At 58.2% G+C, this 17689-nt stretch overlaps 7 protein-coding genes across 7 annotated transcripts; 6 read left to right on the top strand and 1 right to left on the bottom strand.

Annotated features, from left to right (window-relative positions):
• Positions 1-265: 265 nt before the first annotated feature.
• On the bottom strand, positions 266-2164 carry C7974DRAFT_56794 (uncharacterized protein). The gene has a single exon (XM_046146875.1). It carries the CDS (start codon positions 1935-1937, stop codon positions 330-332), a length of 1608 nt encoding a protein of 535 aa, XP_045992603.1. The 5' UTR covers positions 1938-2164; the 3' UTR covers positions 266-329.
• Positions 2165-2596: 432 nt separating this feature from the next.
• Positions 2597-5827, top strand: C7974DRAFT_417182 (armadillo-type protein; the record flags this gene model as incomplete). Its single annotated transcript, XM_046144048.1, has 4 exons — positions 2597-3406; positions 3456-5236; positions 5285-5406; positions 5457-5827. The coding sequence occupies 4 exons, from the start codon at positions 2597-2599 to the stop codon at positions 5825-5827; spliced, it is 3084 nt and encodes a 1027-aa protein (XP_045992604.1).
• A 254-nt stretch (positions 5828-6081) lies between these two features.
• Positions 6082-7001, top strand: C7974DRAFT_443009 (uncharacterized protein). Its single transcript, XM_046145428.1, has one exon. The coding sequence runs from the start codon at positions 6274-6276 to the stop codon at positions 6901-6903; it is 630 nt and encodes a 209-aa protein (XP_045992605.1). The 5' UTR covers positions 6082-6273; the 3' UTR covers positions 6904-7001.
• A 760-nt stretch (positions 7002-7761) lies between these two features.
• C7974DRAFT_403012 (uncharacterized protein) lies at positions 7762-8123 on the top strand. The gene has a single exon (XM_046142783.1). The coding sequence runs from the start codon at positions 7864-7866 to the stop codon at positions 8089-8091; it is 228 nt and encodes a 75-aa protein (XP_045992606.1). The 5' UTR covers positions 7762-7863; the 3' UTR covers positions 8092-8123.
• A 232-nt stretch (positions 8124-8355) lies between these two features.
• Positions 8356-10048, top strand: C7974DRAFT_403013 (uncharacterized protein). Its single transcript, XM_046142784.1, has one exon. It carries the CDS (start codon positions 8516-8518, stop codon positions 9974-9976), a length of 1461 nt encoding a protein of 486 aa, XP_045992607.1. The 5' UTR covers positions 8356-8515; the 3' UTR covers positions 9977-10048.
• Positions 10049-13188: 3140 nt separating this feature from the next.
• Positions 13189-15134, top strand: C7974DRAFT_403016 (uncharacterized protein). Its single transcript, XM_046142785.1, has one exon. The coding sequence runs from the start codon at positions 13446-13448 to the stop codon at positions 14661-14663; it is 1218 nt and encodes a 405-aa protein (XP_045992608.1). The 5' UTR covers positions 13189-13445; the 3' UTR covers positions 14664-15134.
• Positions 15135-15914: 780 nt separating this feature from the next.
• C7974DRAFT_56839 (uncharacterized protein) lies at positions 15915-17062 on the top strand. Its single transcript, XM_046146876.1, has one exon. The coding sequence runs from the start codon at positions 16081-16083 to the stop codon at positions 16948-16950; it is 870 nt and encodes a 289-aa protein (XP_045992609.1). The 5' UTR covers positions 15915-16080; the 3' UTR covers positions 16951-17062.
• The last annotated feature ends 627 nt before the right edge of the window (positions 17063-17689 follow it).

Genomic DNA, 17689 nt, shown 5'->3' on the forward strand with positions numbered 1-17689 from the left:
TTGGTTGCCTTACAACGAGAACTCCGACAACGACTTCCCGGTGAAGCTAATGGACTGCCGGTTTACGCTCACGATGTTAACGTAGGTGCTGATGCGGGACGCGGTGTTGCATTTGGTGGGCCGCATGCCAACCGGGCGATGGGGATGAGGCGCGTGAACGACTGGATCGAGGAGCACCAAAGGAACATGTTTGGGAGATGATATCTTTAGTGAGGATGCAGCGTAGTCAGCACAGCATGGTCGTTAGGTTGGGAATATGGGTGGATAACTTTTGAGCATCTTCATACAGCGTACTAGCAAGTCTCTCATCTTGGTAAGGCATCATAGCATCATGATTTTGTGGGGATTTCTTCCACACCTGTAGAGAAACTGACTTTCTTTGCAAAGCTGACCTTGGGCTTCGCCTTGGTCTGGCCGCTGGGTCTCCCAGATTTTGCTCTCCCTTCCTCTACCCAAGTTTCGAACCTGAACGTCCCCGTTTCGACCGTCCTGATCGGCGTAAACTTCACTCCCCCCAGGTCTTCGCCTGTCTTCATCTTGTCCCCCGACTCGTTACTCTCCTCCACCGCCCCATCGTCGCCCGCATTGTGCACCCCGACACGCCCCATCTTCTGCAGACTAGGCTGCACGGGGACCCAGGGCTGCGGATGCCTAGCCGGCGGATCAGCATCCGCTTCATTCTTCAGCTCCATTGCTATGCTGAACGAGCACTTGCTCGGCAGCGGCTTGAGGCGGGCGCAGGCATGCGTCAGCGCGATGAGCGCGGCGCGCATCTGCTCCGAGAGATCTGTTTCTACGCCGAGCTCGTAGGCCGGGGCTTCGGGGCTCTCGGTGCTGCGTTCGCGGTTCAGCGCGACTTCTGCCCGCGCGCGCTGGTAGTAGGCTTCGGCTTGGGCGTCCGAGTCGGAGTCGGCCCAGTCGCCTGGAGCGCCTGAGTCGCCTTCGGCGACCCACTCGCCGATGTCTTCCCACTCTGCTTCGGCTCCCTCGTTGTTTCTGGCTTCCTCGTGTTCGACTTCCTTGTATTCGCCTTCCTCCGTGTGTTCGGCTGCCTCCAGGGTTTCGGGTTCCGCCTGGATTCCAGCTTCCTCCTCGACTCCATCCTCCACATCCATTTCATCTTCATCGTATTCAACTTCTTCCATGTGTTCAGCCGCCTCCTGGATGTCAGCTTCTGCCTGTATGTCGGCTTCCTTCTCGATTCGAGCTTCCTCGTCCTCGAGATAACCTCTCCTCTGGACTTGAGCGTTCTTTTCGACTTCAGATTCGTCCTCGAAAAATGATCTTTTCTGGACTCTAGCGTTTCCCTCGATTTGGGGCTCCTTCTCGGCTTCAGACTCTTCTATGTCTTGAGGTTCCTCCATGTCTTTATCTTCCTCCTCGTCTTCCTCTTCCTCTTCCTCTCCAGTCTCATCATATTCCTCTCCGGTCTCGTCGTCGTATTCTTCGCCAGTCTCGTCGTCATAATCAGCTCCAGTCTCGTCTTCGTCGCGCGACGATGCTTGCGACAAGGGCCGAGGCCGAGGCCCCCATTCCAAGATAGTTTTAAGGCTGTCCTCGTTCACGACGGGGAACATGGAGACGTCGATCATGAAGCGCTCCATGATTTGCACGTCGCCGGTGCCCTTGCCGCTGCCAGTACTGCCGCTGCCGCCACCTCCACTCCCGTTGTTACTGCCATGTCCGTAGCTGAAGACCACAACGCCGATGCGCGACACGGCGCTTTGGAACAGCTCGTTGCGCACGGCGTCGATGGCGTCTGAGATCCAGTCGCAGACGAGCGGGTGCCGCGACTGGTAGACGGAGGTGTTGTGGAAGCGGGCGTGCACAAAGGAGCGTCGCGGGTAGAGGCGGCGCAGGTACAGCAGCGTGTGCACGTAGACGGTCAGAAAGTCGATGAAGGCCTCGAGGGTTGCGGCGTATGTTGCGCCGGCCATGGCTCGCAGTGGCGGGTGCTGCTGCGCTTGCTTGCAGTCCGGCTCTATGGGCTCTATGGGCGCTGCATCGAGGCCTGGTTAGAAGGTAGCGCGCCGCATGCTGTCATCCAGGGTCCAGCGCGTCGTCGCGTGAGCATGTGACGTGCATCCAAAATCGACTCCTCCGGCAGGAGCGACAGCGACGGCTGCGTCCCAACAAAGCAGCGGGCGGCACTGCGAGGGTTGGGACTGCGCATCTGCGCATGACGGCAGCCGTCGAGACGTCGTCCTCCGCGCGAGATTGTCGGAGCAGAAATCGTGATTGGCCAGGGCCGCTGCCAACAGTCTGACGGGACAGGCACTGTGATTGTTCGCCCTCCAGCGCAATTACCTGCAGCGCCTCATATCATCTGCATTGCATAGCGCTGCACGGCATTGCACGGCCGCTCGCCACCGTCGGTCCTGACCCCACTTGCGTCAGTCTGTCGGGCATAAGGCTGTCAGGCTTCAGCATCGGCGTGCCCCTCCTCTCCGGTCGCGTAACAAATCTCGGGCTGTTGGCCGCACAGCTCTGCACCACACCAGACGCGTCGCCCGCCGCATCTCACCCAGAGCCCTCAACGCGGGGAACGCTAGACGCGCCCACTAGCCCTCTGCGCGCACGCCCCTCGTCAGCAGCAATGGAGGACCAGCTAGTCGCCCTGCTGGCCGCAACCCAGTCGGCCCAGGAGACGCCGCGCAAACATGCCGAGCAGCAGCTCAAGTCGCTGTACGGCCACCAGGAGCTGCCCCTCGGCCTCATCGGCATTGCCTGCCACGACAGCGTGCCCCTCAACATCCGCCAGGCCGCCCTGCTGTCGCTCAAGCAGCTGGTGTTGGCGGGGTGGAGCACCAACTTCGACGAGTTCAAGGGCCAGATTCTGGTCAACGACGACACCAAGGCCCAGATCCGCCCGCAGCTACTCCAGCTGGCCACCACCGACCGCCTCGACCGCAAGCTCAAGGCCGCCGCCAGCCTGGTCGTCAGCAAGGTCGCCGCCGCCGACTACCCGGACCAATGGCCCGATCTGCTCGACAACCTCCTCCACCTCATCCCACATGCCACCGACGGGCAATTGCACGGCGCACTGAAGGTGCTGAGCGAGCTGGTCGACGACTGCTTCAACGAGGTCACCTTCTTCGGCGTCGCGCCCCAGCTCGTCAAGGTCATATACGATGTGGCTGCGAATGAGCAGAGGCGGCCACAGCACCGCGCGCTGGCCTGCAGCGTGTTCCGGGGCTGCTTCGACATTCTCGAGATGATCCTCGAAGATCACAAGGCATCGGTCAAGGGTTTTGCGGACGAGGTCCTCACCGAGTGGCTTCCGTTCTTCATCAACGTCCTGAAGACAAAGCTGGCGGACCCTCCTTCGGAGCAGGAGGAGATGGACGAAACGCCAAACGCCGAAACATACAAGGGCCTTATTGCGCTCAAGCTCCAGGTCGTCAAGGTAAGCAGCAGCAGCTCTCACATTCTCGGACCAGACTAACCATCGCTAGGTGCTCATGCGCGTTCGTTCCGTCTTCCCCTCCATGCTTTCGCCGCACAGCCTCCTTTTGTTCCAGGCGACTTGGGAAGAGCTATCGACCCTGCAGCCCGCATACCACCTCATGTACATTCAGGAAGAGCGCCAGAGCAGGCTCGAAGACGCCGACGGGCTGCCTTACACGCTCGATTTCCTCGTGCTTGAGGAGCTCGACTTCATGCAGGCATGCATTCGAGCACCTCCAGTGCGTGCCCAGCTCGAGCAGCAGCTCCAGCACCAGTCTGCAGAGAACTCGTGGGTCACCGAAGTCATGAAGCTGGCAGTCGGCTACGCACAGATTACAACTGAGGAAGAGGGACTTTGGGATATCGATGTCAACATCTTCCTCAGCGAAGAGACAAGTGTCACCGCCAACTACACGCCTCGGACTGCATGCGGAGATTTGGTGATCAAGCTTGGAGAGTGGCTGTCTGAGCCGACCATCAACGGTCTCCTGGCTTACACGCGGGCCTTGTACTCAGGTACTGAGAGCTGGAAAGCGAAGGAAGCTGCGCTGTATGTGCTCAGCCAAATGCTCAGCGATTTCCAGGACACCGATAAGCAGGTCAGCCCCGAAGCTGCGAGCGGCTTTGTCAACTTCACCCAATATGCCATGCAACAGACAGACGCTTTTCTCAGAGCGCGTGGTTACTTGATCGCTGGAAGCTTGACCCGGACATCTGGTGATGCCCTACGACCGTACGCCACAAGTTTTCTCGAAGCATCACTGCAAGCCATCCTCAACGACGAGTCCGATGTGGTCCGGGTATCTTGTATCCGCGCTTTGCAGTTTTACATGCAGGCTCTGCCCTCAAACGTCACCCAGCCCTTGCAGCCCAACATTATTCACGCTATCCAGGAGTATCTCAACACACAAGACATGCAGGAACTGGCCGATAGTGACGACCTGATGGTTACCTTGGTCGAGACTCTGAGAGACGCTATTCTTATTGACACACGTATCTGCATCACGGCAAACGGCCTGGACCTGTTGTTCTCAGTGGCCAGTCACGGAGCAAACAACTTTCAACTCACAATGCTGGTTAACGAGACATTCGAGGAAGTCACACAATCCATTGCATGCATGGGAGGTGACGCGTACGTCAACCTGTGTGCGAAGGTCTTGCCCTCGCTCACTGCTGCATTCGATGTTGGCAATCTTACAGAAGAGAATGCTCTCACTAACCTGGCTGCTGAACTCCTTGGTGTCCTTGCTGAGTATGGTCCAGAACCCCTCCCGCCTGGGTTCGTCGCAGCTACGATGCCCAAGCTTACTCGACTGCTGCTCGGCGCCACGGACGAGGAGCTGCTCAAGGCGGCTACGATTGCGGTGAAAAACATCATCTCGCACGACCATCAGCAGCTGTTCGAGTGGCGCGACGAGACTGGAAAGGCGGGACTCGAAGTCGTTCTTCTTATCACCTCACGTCTGCTCTCTTCCGCCTCCGATCACGCCGCTGGCGAAGTTGGTGCGCTTGCTGCCGAGGTAGTAGAGAAGGCTGGTCACGAAAGGCTTGGGCCTTACCTCGAAGAGCTCCTGCGAAGCGTTGCATCACGTCTCGCGACTGCTGAACAAGCACAGTTCATTCAGAGTTTGACACTCGTGTTCGCGCGACTCAGCTTGAACCATGCTTCGGAGGTGGTGGAATTCCTGGCACGACAAAACATCAACAACCAGAATGGTCTACAGGTGGTCATGGCGAAGTGGCTTGAGAACTCGATCAACTTTGCGGGCTACGACGAGATCCGTCAAAAGTTCGTATTACACCCTCACCGCACATGAACAATGCTGACCGATAACAGTGTCATTGCCCTCTCGAAGCTGTACGACTTGAAGGATTCCCGTTTGGCTGAGATTCACGTCAAAGGCGAGTTGATTCCTAATACCGATGGCCGCATCATGACGAGGAGTCGCGCAAGGACTAGTATGTCCTTCAATCTTTACGCTGACTCAAATTACTGATGCTTTTGACAGATCCTGATCGATGGACGATCATTCCCGCCACCCTCAAGATCCTCAAGGTCTTGATCGTTGAACTGCAATCAGCCGCAGGTGCACCGCTGGACGCAAACGTCGCTGCTGAGCTTGCAGACGAGGCTTCGGACGATGGGTCCTGGGAGGATGAGCCAAACCCGTTCGTCGACCTCGGGAGCGGCTTCACGAAGGAACAGCTCATGGCATATGCTGCGGATGACGGTCCTAGCAGTGGTCGCCAGCGTGATGATGAGACACAAGCCTTCCTTGTCGACTTCTTCAAACGCGCTGCAACAACACCCGGGTTTGGGGAGGAGTTCGGCCAGTTGGACGCGGATGAGCAACAGAGGTTACGTGATAGTGCCGCGTAGGGACAGGACGGAGCATGATTCGAAAAGACAAGGCGACCCATTGGAGCGGTCTGGACACGAATGGATTTCGCCGTGAGGAGGTGCGTGTGCATAGAAGAGATCGCAGCATGAAGGCTTTAAAGAAGTTCTGCAAAAGCAATGCAGGCTATGAAGTAAGGCGATCATGATGATGTTCGTGTAGCGAAATTCAAGCAGTATATACACTGGTACGTAACGCCCCGGTCTAATGGAAGTGGCGATTGCGTTTTGATTCATTGCCCTTTCCTGTTGGACGTGTGCTAGTCTCGAGACACCGCTTTCGTCTCGACCGGCCGCTCCAAACAAACCATCTTCTCTCCACTCTGACACACCTCTACCACCCATCTCCCTGATTCTGTTGCCACGTTACTGTGGTTTCACACATTGTGCTTGGCGTTAGAAGCTGTCTGCAGTGCCAAAGATCAGACATGGATTCCGTCACAGTGCCCATCCGACAGACCAGTCCCAAACGGAAGAGAATCAGCAAAGCCAGCGAGGAGAACGACAAACCGGAATCGGAACCTGGTGTGTACGAGCGACGCCTCGAGTTCGTTCCTGTTCAGACATCTGCTTTGCGAAGCACGATTGGTATGTCTGGAGATGAGGCTGAGCACGCATTGCCCAAGGTTGTCAGTGAGGGTGACTCTGCACCCCAGCATGGCCCAGACTCGAAATACAGAGAAAAGATGGAGGCGCACTCACTTCTCATCAAGGCGATGACGACAGCACAGCACACACAGGTCCAGTCTAGTGGAGATCTACTTAAACTCGCCGACAATCTTCACAATTGGGCTTGCCACCTCGAAGAACAAGAACGCTGGCTCTACGGAGAGCAACTTCGCATTGTTGAGCAACAGCAAGCCCTTACTAATCAATATCTCGACTTCACTACCGGACACGTTGAGCGACTAAACAACGAGGCCGAACCACAAAAGACACCCGGACACGAGTTGGATCCTTCCGATACCGAGCAGCAGCTCAAGGGAACGATTGTCATTTTGGAGAACAGCATCGAAACGTTGATATCCGAGCTGCAGATTGAGAAGGTTTTTCGTTAGGCTGCCGAGCAAAAACTGCAAGCAAAAGAGAATACGATCAACACGGCTGCTGGCGATTCAGTAAAGTCTACAGCTTGAAGAGCGATATTGCAAGGAACAATCAGAGTGAGTTGTTGTGAGTCATGAGGAGTATGTTGGTAAAGGAGCCACACATTACGGCTGCGAGTGAAGTTTGCATTGGGATACTGGGGATCATTTTACACGGAGGCATGAGAGGACTCTCTAACTTGGACTGATCACTCGTACGGTATCCAGATAGGCGACGTATTACTCTCAACATGACCACGCAAGAATCAATTATCAGCATCACAACTTTCCTCTCACCTGGCTTATAGAGCGTGCGTCTCTCACCTACTCGGAGTGACATCACTAGACACAGGCTGTCGCTCCCACTTATATAAAAGATCGCCCACGATTCCAGCTTTCCAACTTCGACTACTCTTCATAACACCTTCACGCGTCCAACTCCACCGAGCATCTATCAATTTATACATCGACATAACACCTTCACGCGTTCATCTTTGCTGAGTATCTACCTATTCCTACATCGACACAACAACCTCACAGCAAGTTCACCAGAATCAGCCTACACCATGGCCAACTGTTCACAAGTCGGCAAGTCCACGGCAGCACTCGACGAGGTCAAGGAGATGATCATCAAGCTGAGCGACGAGAATAACAGCTTGAAGGCAAGGCTCAAGGAGTACGAAGACAAGCAGCCTGGAATCGATCAGCTTGTAGCAGTGGACGTTCACCGTCGTCTGGGACTCATGGAACTCGCGCAGCAGCACCGTGACGAACATGTTTACCCCCTGTTCCCTGACGCGAGATATGAACGTAGATGGAGGGAACAAGTGGCGCAGAGAGTAGGCCAGGACAAGTGGTTCGCGTGGGTGGGCAAGGAACTCCAGTTCGCCAAGGAGATGAGGGAGTCTTACGGGCGTGTGGCTGGTCGGGCAGATGAGTCGGGTGCTCGCAAGCGCAAGGCTGGGGAGATCTCGTCTCTTTCGTCGGCTTAGATTGTTAGGACTCTGTCTATTCAGGCTCTGTCTTTCGAGCAGACACTACAGCACGAGGAGGGGGACAGCTTCACGGACATATCACCACTGCGAAACGAAACTTGCTGGATTGGAAGAATCGGCGTGGATACATAGTTTTTCCCTTTCTTTGTCCATGGAAAAGGACTAGTCTAGAGACCCGCGGATACCACGACTTGCGACTATTTCCCGAGTCTCGAGGTTTGTTCTCGATTGAGGGCATATACAGACTACGTAGATTGAGGAATTCACGGCGACGGTCTGTTTGCGTTCTCTCACTGCCTTAGACGCTCAAGGATTATCTTGATTTTTCACCTTTACCTTTACCCTGCCGATCGAATCACGGTGAGAGACTCATCACGTGCGCCACGATTATCTCGAGACCGTACGCATATATAAATATACTTGCCGTGCGCTCACTCACTATATCTCGTCACCTCCACTCCTAGCCCACAGCATACGCCCCCCTACGAGTGTATAAATATACTTGCCGTACAATTACTCACCACATCTCGTCACCTCCGCTCTTAGCGTACACAACATACGCCGCGGCTTATCAACACAGACTCACCACAATGGCCCTGCCTCCGCCGTACCAGGAGCTGCCGCCTCCGCCCACCACTGCCAACGAGCGCCCTACCAAACGCCAGCAGGTCGTCTCGCAGATCCAGAACCAGCTCACGGAACTGGTGGCTGAGAACGAGCGGCTGGAGGGTCAGCTCAAGAATCAACACTGTGATCTGGTGGCTGAGAATCAGACGCTGAAGGATCAGTTGCAGGGCCAGCATGATGATCTCGTCGCTGAGAACGAGACGCTGAAGAGGCGGCTCCAAGAGCAGCACGCGGATTTGGTTACTGAGAACCAAACACTGAAGACTCAGCTGAAAAACCAAGACGAACTCACCTCCAAACTCAGCTGGCTTGAGGAGACGGACGAAGAGCACCGCAGCATCACCGACAGTTTCCGCCAGCTCGCCGCCGCGTACCACAGAAACGGCACCTCCGGGCCCGGATTCTACGTCCAACGCACGAGAGGCACTTTCTGCTCGCGCCCTTGCTACTCGTCGCGAGAACGAAGGCTTGAGGAGACCTGGCTGGTGTGGGCAGACAGACAGTTCGCACTCGCGAAGGAAGCGCAGGTGGGGGAGTGGAAGGACAAAGTGGCCTCGCTTGCTGCCGCCGAGGCCACGGCCGCGGGACTGAGGAGCAGGGTGGAAGAGCTGGAGACGCGGGGCCGCGCGAGGGAGAAGGCGGAGACGCAGTGTCGGCGGGCGGTGGGCCGGCTGCATGGGCTGCTGCGGAGACGGCGGCTTCAGTCTCGGACTCAGTCTCGGACTGGGACTGGGACTCAGTCGCAGACTCAAGGTCGGCCTCAAGGTCAGCCTCAAGTCCAGGTTCAAGTCCAGGTTCAGAACCCCTCCACCCCCGCCGATGCGAAATCAACGCAACCCCCAAAGAGCAGCAGAGAAGCAGCACCCGCAGACCCGACCGAAACCGATGAAGAGCCTGTGGCGAAGCGGCGCAGGACCGGTGTGGGTATATTTCACGCGATGAAGCGGATCCGTTCTGTGCGGCGAGATGTGCAGAACGGCAAAGGTGATGGCGACGACGAAGAGGACAGCGACGACGACAGTGACGAAAGTGACGACGACAGCGATGACAGCAGCGACGGGGACAGTATTGCCAGTTGTTTCAACAAGCCTGATGGGGAGTACAGCGGCAGCGACACCAGCAACGACTCTAGCAACGACACCAGCAACGACGCCAGCAGCGTAACCAGCAGACAGGTCCGTAAACCCACTGCCAGAACGCACAACACCACCCCCAGCAACACGGCCAGCACCACCGCTAACGAAGACACCAGCGCCGGTACCAGCGCCGCCACCAGCAGCGCCCCGGCGCGACGTAGGTCGCAGCGTCTCGCGGCGCCGGAGTATCAGTCAGTGCGGCGTCGTGCGCTCGACTGCGGGCCCTGGGCTATGTGCGAATCTACTGTGGCGATGAAACTGGTGCGTGGCATCGGCTCAGGTCGATGATGGATACGGTTGCTTGAGACTGGTTGACTGGCTGGTCGGCTTTGGAAAATGCTGGTAGTGCATATGACACGGTGAAGGACCCCCCCCCCCCCCCCCCCCCCGGGATATACTACCACCTTTAAAGAGACCAGAGATCTTGCACTTTAAAACGTGCTGAGAAATTGACGTACAGCGAGCGGTGAGGCGCAAGAAAGGCTCACTCTCGCTCAGAGTTTACATTTTAGTCTTGTGGCTGTGTAATTTGATTTCTGATTGAGAGGCTGGTAATTCCTGCATTTGCCTCCATCCAACCCCGCCCGCGAGTTCTGGACTCCAAGATGCACGGAGCGGGATAGTTGAGCGTCATAGTTGAGCTTCTGCCTACAGTCTACACCACACCAGCAACACAGCATGTCGAGACGACGCCGAGTCGATTCGCTGGAGTCGAAGCGTGAGACGGGTCATCTACTACCCTCGACGCAGAACCTTAACAGCCAACCGAGCCTCGCAGCGCGCATCCCAACGCACCATTAGCACGCACTGATTCCTGCTGCCTAGCCCTGCGTGCGATGCACGATGTAATCTGGAATCGGGCGCCGTCTACTCGCCCGCCCTGACACCTCCTGCGCGGCACGAACGACATGCGTGACGCAAACGGCTCCACTCGCGTACCAAACAGCTCGCATGCTGGCCATGCCTTGGGTTTGCTGGGAGGGCCATGTCGGTGGTTGGCGAGCGGGTGGACAGGCAACCCCTGTTTCTGACTCACGGTGAAATATGGCGATTTACTGGGCCGAGGCTGCGGATGAAATGTGGAGGCAATAGTACAACATCTCCGTACCAGAGACGTGAGCTGATGACGGTCAGCTGGGAAGGGCGAGTGAGTCACTATGGAGTTTGTTGATGCGAATCAATAGTCGCTGGTGGATCGCCCCTCGTAGCTTCCGTGTCGCGTCACAGATTGAAGAGTGTGGCGCTGCATCTGGTGGTGAGCATTTGTCGAGATGCCAAGAATGATGTTATGTGAAATCAAATAGTGGCGGCGATTCCGTGTAAGCCGACTTGCTGAGCTGAACATGGCGCGGTACTGGAGATGATTCGTTACTGTGCTGGGGCTGTGCTCGCCACAGCAGAGGCGACGTTTCGCAATGTTTCGCCCTGAGCCTGTCGTCGTTAGTGGTAAAGAGATTGACTGCACCGCCACGGATGTTGACAACAGCAGTGTGCGGGTTCGGGCAACGTCGACATGGCCGGAGTACGAGGGCTGTTGGGCTGCAGCGTATTTTCAGAGCATCATGATGCAAGCTGGGCAGCTCGCATGAGTGCGCTACCGATGCTCACCTGCAGTGAGGTCGGCCAACGTGGCAGTGGCGCAAGACTGCAGCACCATGTGTTACGCGCAATAGGGCTGGCGGTAGTGCGTGAACCCGAGGAGCTGCACCACAGCAACGCTGTTTGTGTGCGGCCTGATGTAATTTGGGGACAACGCCTGTCTGAAGCTCGGACACGGACAAATAAATGACGGTGCACTCGGGTCTTTCCACGTGGGTCTGGAGCGTTTGTTGACTCTGATCAGGTTTGACAGCGATTCACGGTGAGAGTTTGCTTTCGCACGCGGAGCAAACACAGGTGAAGAGTCATAGAAACGCATGGCGCATGGAAACGCAAGGTGAGTTGTCTGATAACAGTGTGGGTGCTAAGGACTCAGGAGTGTCCTGTCCGAATGGCATGTGTGGGCTCGCTAGGAAGTGGCCCGTCTCCAGAAAGCAGGGAATATGCAATATAGGGCCAATAAGAGGGATGGTTGGAGGCCAAAATTCGAAATGAACTGTGTGGCGAGAGATTGCAGGGCACGCATGGACGAAGCATCATTCGCATCGTGTGCACTGACACGACGCTTCATGCAAAGCACGGGTAGGAGCGTCCCGTGCTAGGCCAGGCAGAGGCAGGGCGCGGCGCAAATGGTCTTGTTCGGGCATGGTTCTCGTGAGCGGGGAGATCATGTCCATGCAGCAGCACTGTTGTCGTGGTTCCCCGTCGAATCAGGGCGGCGGCGTAAGAGCGGTATGCGCAGGAGTGGGCCGGCGTCGACGATACATGAAGGTGCGCGCGGAGGGGTAAGTAGCGGTAAACACCAAGCTCAAGCGGTGACGAGCAGCCTGTGAGACATTTTGAAAATTTTCGCGCGGCAGGGAAATTAGGCGTCGTACTGTGCGTGAAGGAGAGTTCGGACAGGAGGTCTGAGCAGGGCGTGGAGGGTGCGGCTCTGATGCGACGGCAGGGCTCCCCAGCAGCAAGGCGTCGGAGCCGGGACGACGTTGGGTGGAGGGCTCCCGCGCCCGGAAGGACTCACTGAGGGCAGCCGCTCGCCGCGGCGACGGCTCGCTGGTAGTGCGGTGCTAGCCAAGGGGAAGCGTGCCGAACCAAAGTCGACGACTCGTCGTCCGAGCTGAGGTCGGCGGCGGTGCCTGGCGGAGCGGAGGCGGACGATTCAGGTGGATGTCAGAAAACCGCCGGGGAGGGGGGGGGTGCTCTGGGGGCAAACGAAACACGGCGAAAACAGAGCTGGCGCGAGGCACGACGACGCATGTTTGGAACGACGCCGCACGTTGGAACGACAGTCGACGAACGCAGGCCAGCGTCAGCGACGGGAAGCGACGAGCTGCAAGGCTGCAGCGGGCCCAGCGGCGGGCATTGAGCTGGGCTATGAATGGCTAGGGCTATGTATGGACTGGCTGCAGACGAGCGCTGGAACCATGGGCCATGATTGCTGCATCCATGGGTCGTGGCTGTTGGATCCATGGGCCAGGACGGCTCTGACGGAGGCAGCGTAGAGCAGCGGTGCTCGCCCACAGCCCAAGCCCAACCAGACGGCCGTTCGCGCGCAGCTCGTCAGGCAGCAACGGCGCCCTCGCGTGCAGGCGGCGTTCGAAACGCTGGCCCGCGCAGAGTCAGAGCAGCAGAGCAGCAGAGTCAGAGGCACGGCGCAGAACAGGACGGCGCAGAGCACGCCGGACAGCGAGCAGTGCGCCGCAGCCAGGAATGCGCCGGGGCAGGGGCGCTTGGCTTGGGCTGCGGCGCTGCGGCGCTGCTTAGTCGGACAGGCGGGCAGGGATTGCGCCGTGGCTGCGCTAGTGCTCGCACCCTAGTTCCTAGCACCCTGGCAGGCTCGCCCGTCCGCGCGCGAAGTGCAAAAGGCAGCCTCCGCCCGAGCCTGCGACCTCGAACCTCCCCGTCCTGACCAAGCACCCACCCACGCACGCTTTCCGGGTCCCTCTGGAACCCTCTGGCTCTCTGCACCGCCCACCGTCCGCTCAAATACCCCCAGCACCCAAATGTGCAGCAGTCAGGCCCGCTCTTCGCCCTCCTCTCGCGCTGCCGCCCGTCCCCCGCCCGCACGCTCCTGCGCTCGTCCCCGCCGCACCGCCCTCAGTCTGCGCATCCCCCGCTGAGCAGGCACGGCCTGGCGCTCGATTAGCTGCTGCCCGCCATGTACGGCCCCCAGTTCCCCACACCGCCCCCGGGCTACATGCCCCAGGACTTCCACCACCGCACCTCGCCGCCCATGTCGCCCGGCGCTGGTGCTCCCGCAAGCGCCAACTACTACTCGCCGCGCTACGGCATGCCCTCGACACCGCGGGCCAGCCCCGCCGCAAAGGGCCACAGCCGCCGCGCCTCGACCGCCGTACCACAGCAGCAGTATTCGAATGCTTCTGCGCGGGGACCCATGCACGGCGCATTCCCCACGCCTCGAGCAACGCCCGAATATGTAAGTGGTTTCGATTACGATTACGTCTACGCCCGCCCGCCGCGACGGGCCCGCCGCGACTCCGACGCTCCCCTCAAGCACTCTGCGCGCGAGAAGAAGCGTCGCCCGTCGCAGTCGGCCCACTACGTCCACCGCGTCTTCTACGACCACGGGTACGGAGTTGATTACGAGGCCGAGGAAGACGTCTACCGTCACCCGCCGCCGCCGTACACTCAGTACGCACGATACGAGTCGTATGGGGATGCTGATCGCTTTTATTATGATCAGGTCCCAATCTTTGAAGACAAGACGTCCCGCCCAAGACGCGCCTCCCACTCCACCCGCCCCGCGCCGGCCCAAGAAAAGACTCCAAAGCGCGCACCGCCCGCCAAGACCGCATCCAAAGCTACAGAAGACGATGCGCGCCGCGCCGGCATCCCAGCAGGCTACTCGTACAAGAACTGGGACCCCACCGAAGAGCCCATCATGCTCCTCGGCAGCGTCTTCGATGCCAACTCTCTCGGCAAGTGGATCTACGACTGGACCGTCTTCTACAACGGCCCTGCCACGCCGCTTGCCGAGATGGCTGGCGAGCTCTGGCTGCTACTCATTCAACTCGCCGGCAAAGTCAAGAGAGCCGAGGAGAACATGGGCAAGATCCGCAGGAAGGAGAGTGCCGAGATGGTCGAAGATTTCCTCATGAGCGGCGAGCGTCTTTGGATTCGCTTCGCCAAGCTCCTCAAGACATGCGAGGACTTCATGTGGAAGGCCGCGAAGAAAGAGAACCGCGGCGAGAAGCCCGTTTCCATGGGCAAGAACAGCGGCCGCGAGTTTGTCGAGTCCATCTTTGGCCGCGACCGTGAGCTTGAAAAGACGGAGAAGCTCATGACTGGCATGCGTCTTTGGAGCATGCGTTTCGATGCCAACTGCGAAGAGATTCTTCGCCACCCCTCTGCTTAGCGCGTTTACGCTGCCACTGCCTGGACAGTGGCATGGTGCTGGTCTGCTCCAGCACTACTACTTCTTCTTTTGCATTTCTTCTTGCTTTCACTGCTATTTTTGTTTGCGCTCACTTACTGTTTACGCGAGATACCCTTTCTTGCTGTCTAATTGTTAATCACGCTGCATCTTCTGCTTTGCACGGTTCTCGCACTGTAACACTAGTTTCGAGTCGATATACGGAAGCGTCACAGCATGGGCGGGTCACAGGAAAAGTCCTTTTCATTGCGACTATACCCCTTTCATACTCGATTGGTTTACTCGTACAGCATGGTGTTCAGGCTGGCAGGGTCCAGGTTTCCTTCTGTCTTTTGGGTTTGCAACTAGATCTGGGATGGAACCTCAACCATCTCTGGGATTGGGCCTCGCGGTCAAAAGTAGTATACCCTTATTATTAGCTTATCATTTATCAATGTCAGTAGTCACTACACATTCTACAGCCTTCAACCAGCACATGGCACTGAGACATGACCATCAATGGCGCCTGAGACCAGCTGCATGTCTGCAATGCAGCCAACGGTGATCTGAGCCCCCACCACACCTTCTTGCGGTGAGCGCCGCACGCTGTGACGAGCAATGCACCTCATCACATGGGCGTCTTAGTACATTATCCCGACCAACGGCAGCCGTGCATGTAGGGAACCAATTCGCCATTGGCCCGATTTATTAAAGTCGCAACATATGACCAGCCCTACGCGCTGCAGCCTGTAGGCCGCTGCACTGATCGATCTAGTTTGCTCGCTTGGATGAAGGGCAATACTGGGCAGCAATGCTCCTTCGCACCCAAATGCCATGACAAACAGTAACGTTAACAGCTTCAATATTGTCAATACCAGCATCCCTTTTGCGCATCCATCGCTCCCTTGCATCGCCTCCACACCGCCCTGACTAACGATGCGGCTCTCGCAAGTGCCCGCTGTCAATCTCCAGGCGCGGCTGCACAGCGCCCTCCCTTGCCGAACCAGAAGTGCTATCGTGGGACCGGCAATCATCCAAATTAAGAGGCGCCCGTATCGCGCCAGGACAACCCTCCGGGAATATCGCATCTGACAAGGTCGCCCTGACACCCACCAGGCAGCAGCAACATCAGTCGAGAAAGCGAGGCGCTATTCGTCAAGTATTATTACCCAGCTCGTCTGACGGCTGGCGGCACAGCGTTGCACGAAATGCAGTCGCACGGTTCCAAACGTACTGATCGGGATGCGCTATTAGCCATAGAGTTCTGTGCCTGGAATGGTGGTGTGTCGCACAGGCGCAGCATGCTTCTGCGCCGTTTGGCATTGGTTGGCTGTGCCCGTTTCGACCATGCACGGCTGAACTCACCTCACCGGCCTCTCACCACCGTCGTCTTGCGAGGCCTCGTCACATCCCACAATCGATGTGCCACGGCATCGCAGAACACAGGTTGCTCATGATCAGATGCTGTTCCCTTTCCAGCTCTTGCTCCGGCTGGTTACGCGGTACCGGGTCCATTCCGTACCTTCTGTGCAGCGACGCTTCTGGTTCAAGTGCGCATTGGAATGACCAGCGACCCAAGCAGCACCTTGCCATGACACAAACACCGGGCCATCAAACACTCGGCTCGCCTGTCCTTCCTGCACACAGCCCGAGAGTCCTTCAGGCGGCGTCGTTCGCGAGTCGTTCATGCACTCCTGCATCCGCTCCGGCAGGTCCAACAAAACAAGGTTTGTTTCGAAACCGATCGGCGGCCGCACACCACACGGTTGAGGACGCGCTCCGTGCCGTTCGCAGCGGCGCGCCAAGCTCGGTCCCGTGGCATGGCATGACGGCCGCCAACGTCGACCCACTTGCCTGCAGCTCGTCACGACTACCCCGCAAACTGGGCAAGCAGGTTGGACGACAACACGAGACGCAGTGTGCGTCAGATATCGCAGCCGAGGTGGCTGGAGCCTCGCCGTGGTCACACGGGCGGCCTTCCACGGCCCTTCGCGTAGGGAGCGCGGCTGCTTTGAGCCCGCCAGGTGCACAGCTGCATTCTTCGGCTCCTGCCGACGTCGACACAGCAGCAGAGACATGCCACGTACAAGCGGCCCGCGAAGGACGTGATGCTTCGGCTGCCGGTTCGACCGGTTCGCAGGAGGTCAGCTGGCACGGATCGCGACGAGCCTGCTTGCTTATTTCGACGTCGCGATCGGGGCGGGACGCACGCAGTAAGCGCCCGGCTGCAGCCACGCACAAAGACGCTCCGAGCGAGTGCTGCAGCAGCCAGACAGGAAGGGACGAATAGACACCACCAGCGTCTCCACGACGTATGAAGCCACAAAGTAGATCAGCCCAGCGTGAATGTCAAGATACCCATTGCATCACACCCCCTCCCCAACTCAGCCGCCTGCACCCACCCTTCACCCCCACCGGCCCAAGCTGCAGCCGCACGGCCCAGCAAGCCGCCCTACCTATTGTAGTGCCATCCGTCCGCGCCCAACCCACACCCACACCCACGTGTCGCGCCATTCACACCACTCCATTCACGCCGCTCCATCCACACCGCGCTCCTACGCGCCCAGCCCCGAGCCCCGATATCTCGAGCCCCGATATCTCGATCCTGGTTCTGGTTCCCGAACTACACGCGTTTTTAGCGATAAGCACCGTCGGCGCCCGTGTGGCGTCGCTGTGTGTGTGTATGTATGTATGGATGTATGTAGGTAAGTAGCGAGCGAGCCACCCAGGCGAGCAAGAATCCAGCACGAACGCCCCGGGACCCAGGAAGGCCCGGAACCACCGCACCGCACCGCACCGCAGTACTGCGAGCTGCGAGCCGCACACCAACACCAACACTGACACCGACACCGACACTGACATCAACACTGACTCCAGCTCTCGCGCCAGGAATAGCGCACCGCGCCGCGTCGCACAGCTAGTTAGCTAGCCGCGGCGCAGTGCGTGCAGCTGCACTGCTGCAGGCAGGCAGGCAGGCAGGCAGGCGGTAGGGCATGCGTGCAGCGCTGATGCGGGCTGATGCGGGCTGG

This window comes from Boeremia exigua, assembly GCF_020726555.1.
Source record: "Boeremia exigua strain MPI-SDFR-AT-0100 chromosome Unknown C7974scaffold_12, whole genome shotgun sequence".
NCBI lineage: Eukaryota > Fungi > Ascomycota > Dothideomycetes > Pleosporales > Didymellaceae > Boeremia > Boeremia exigua.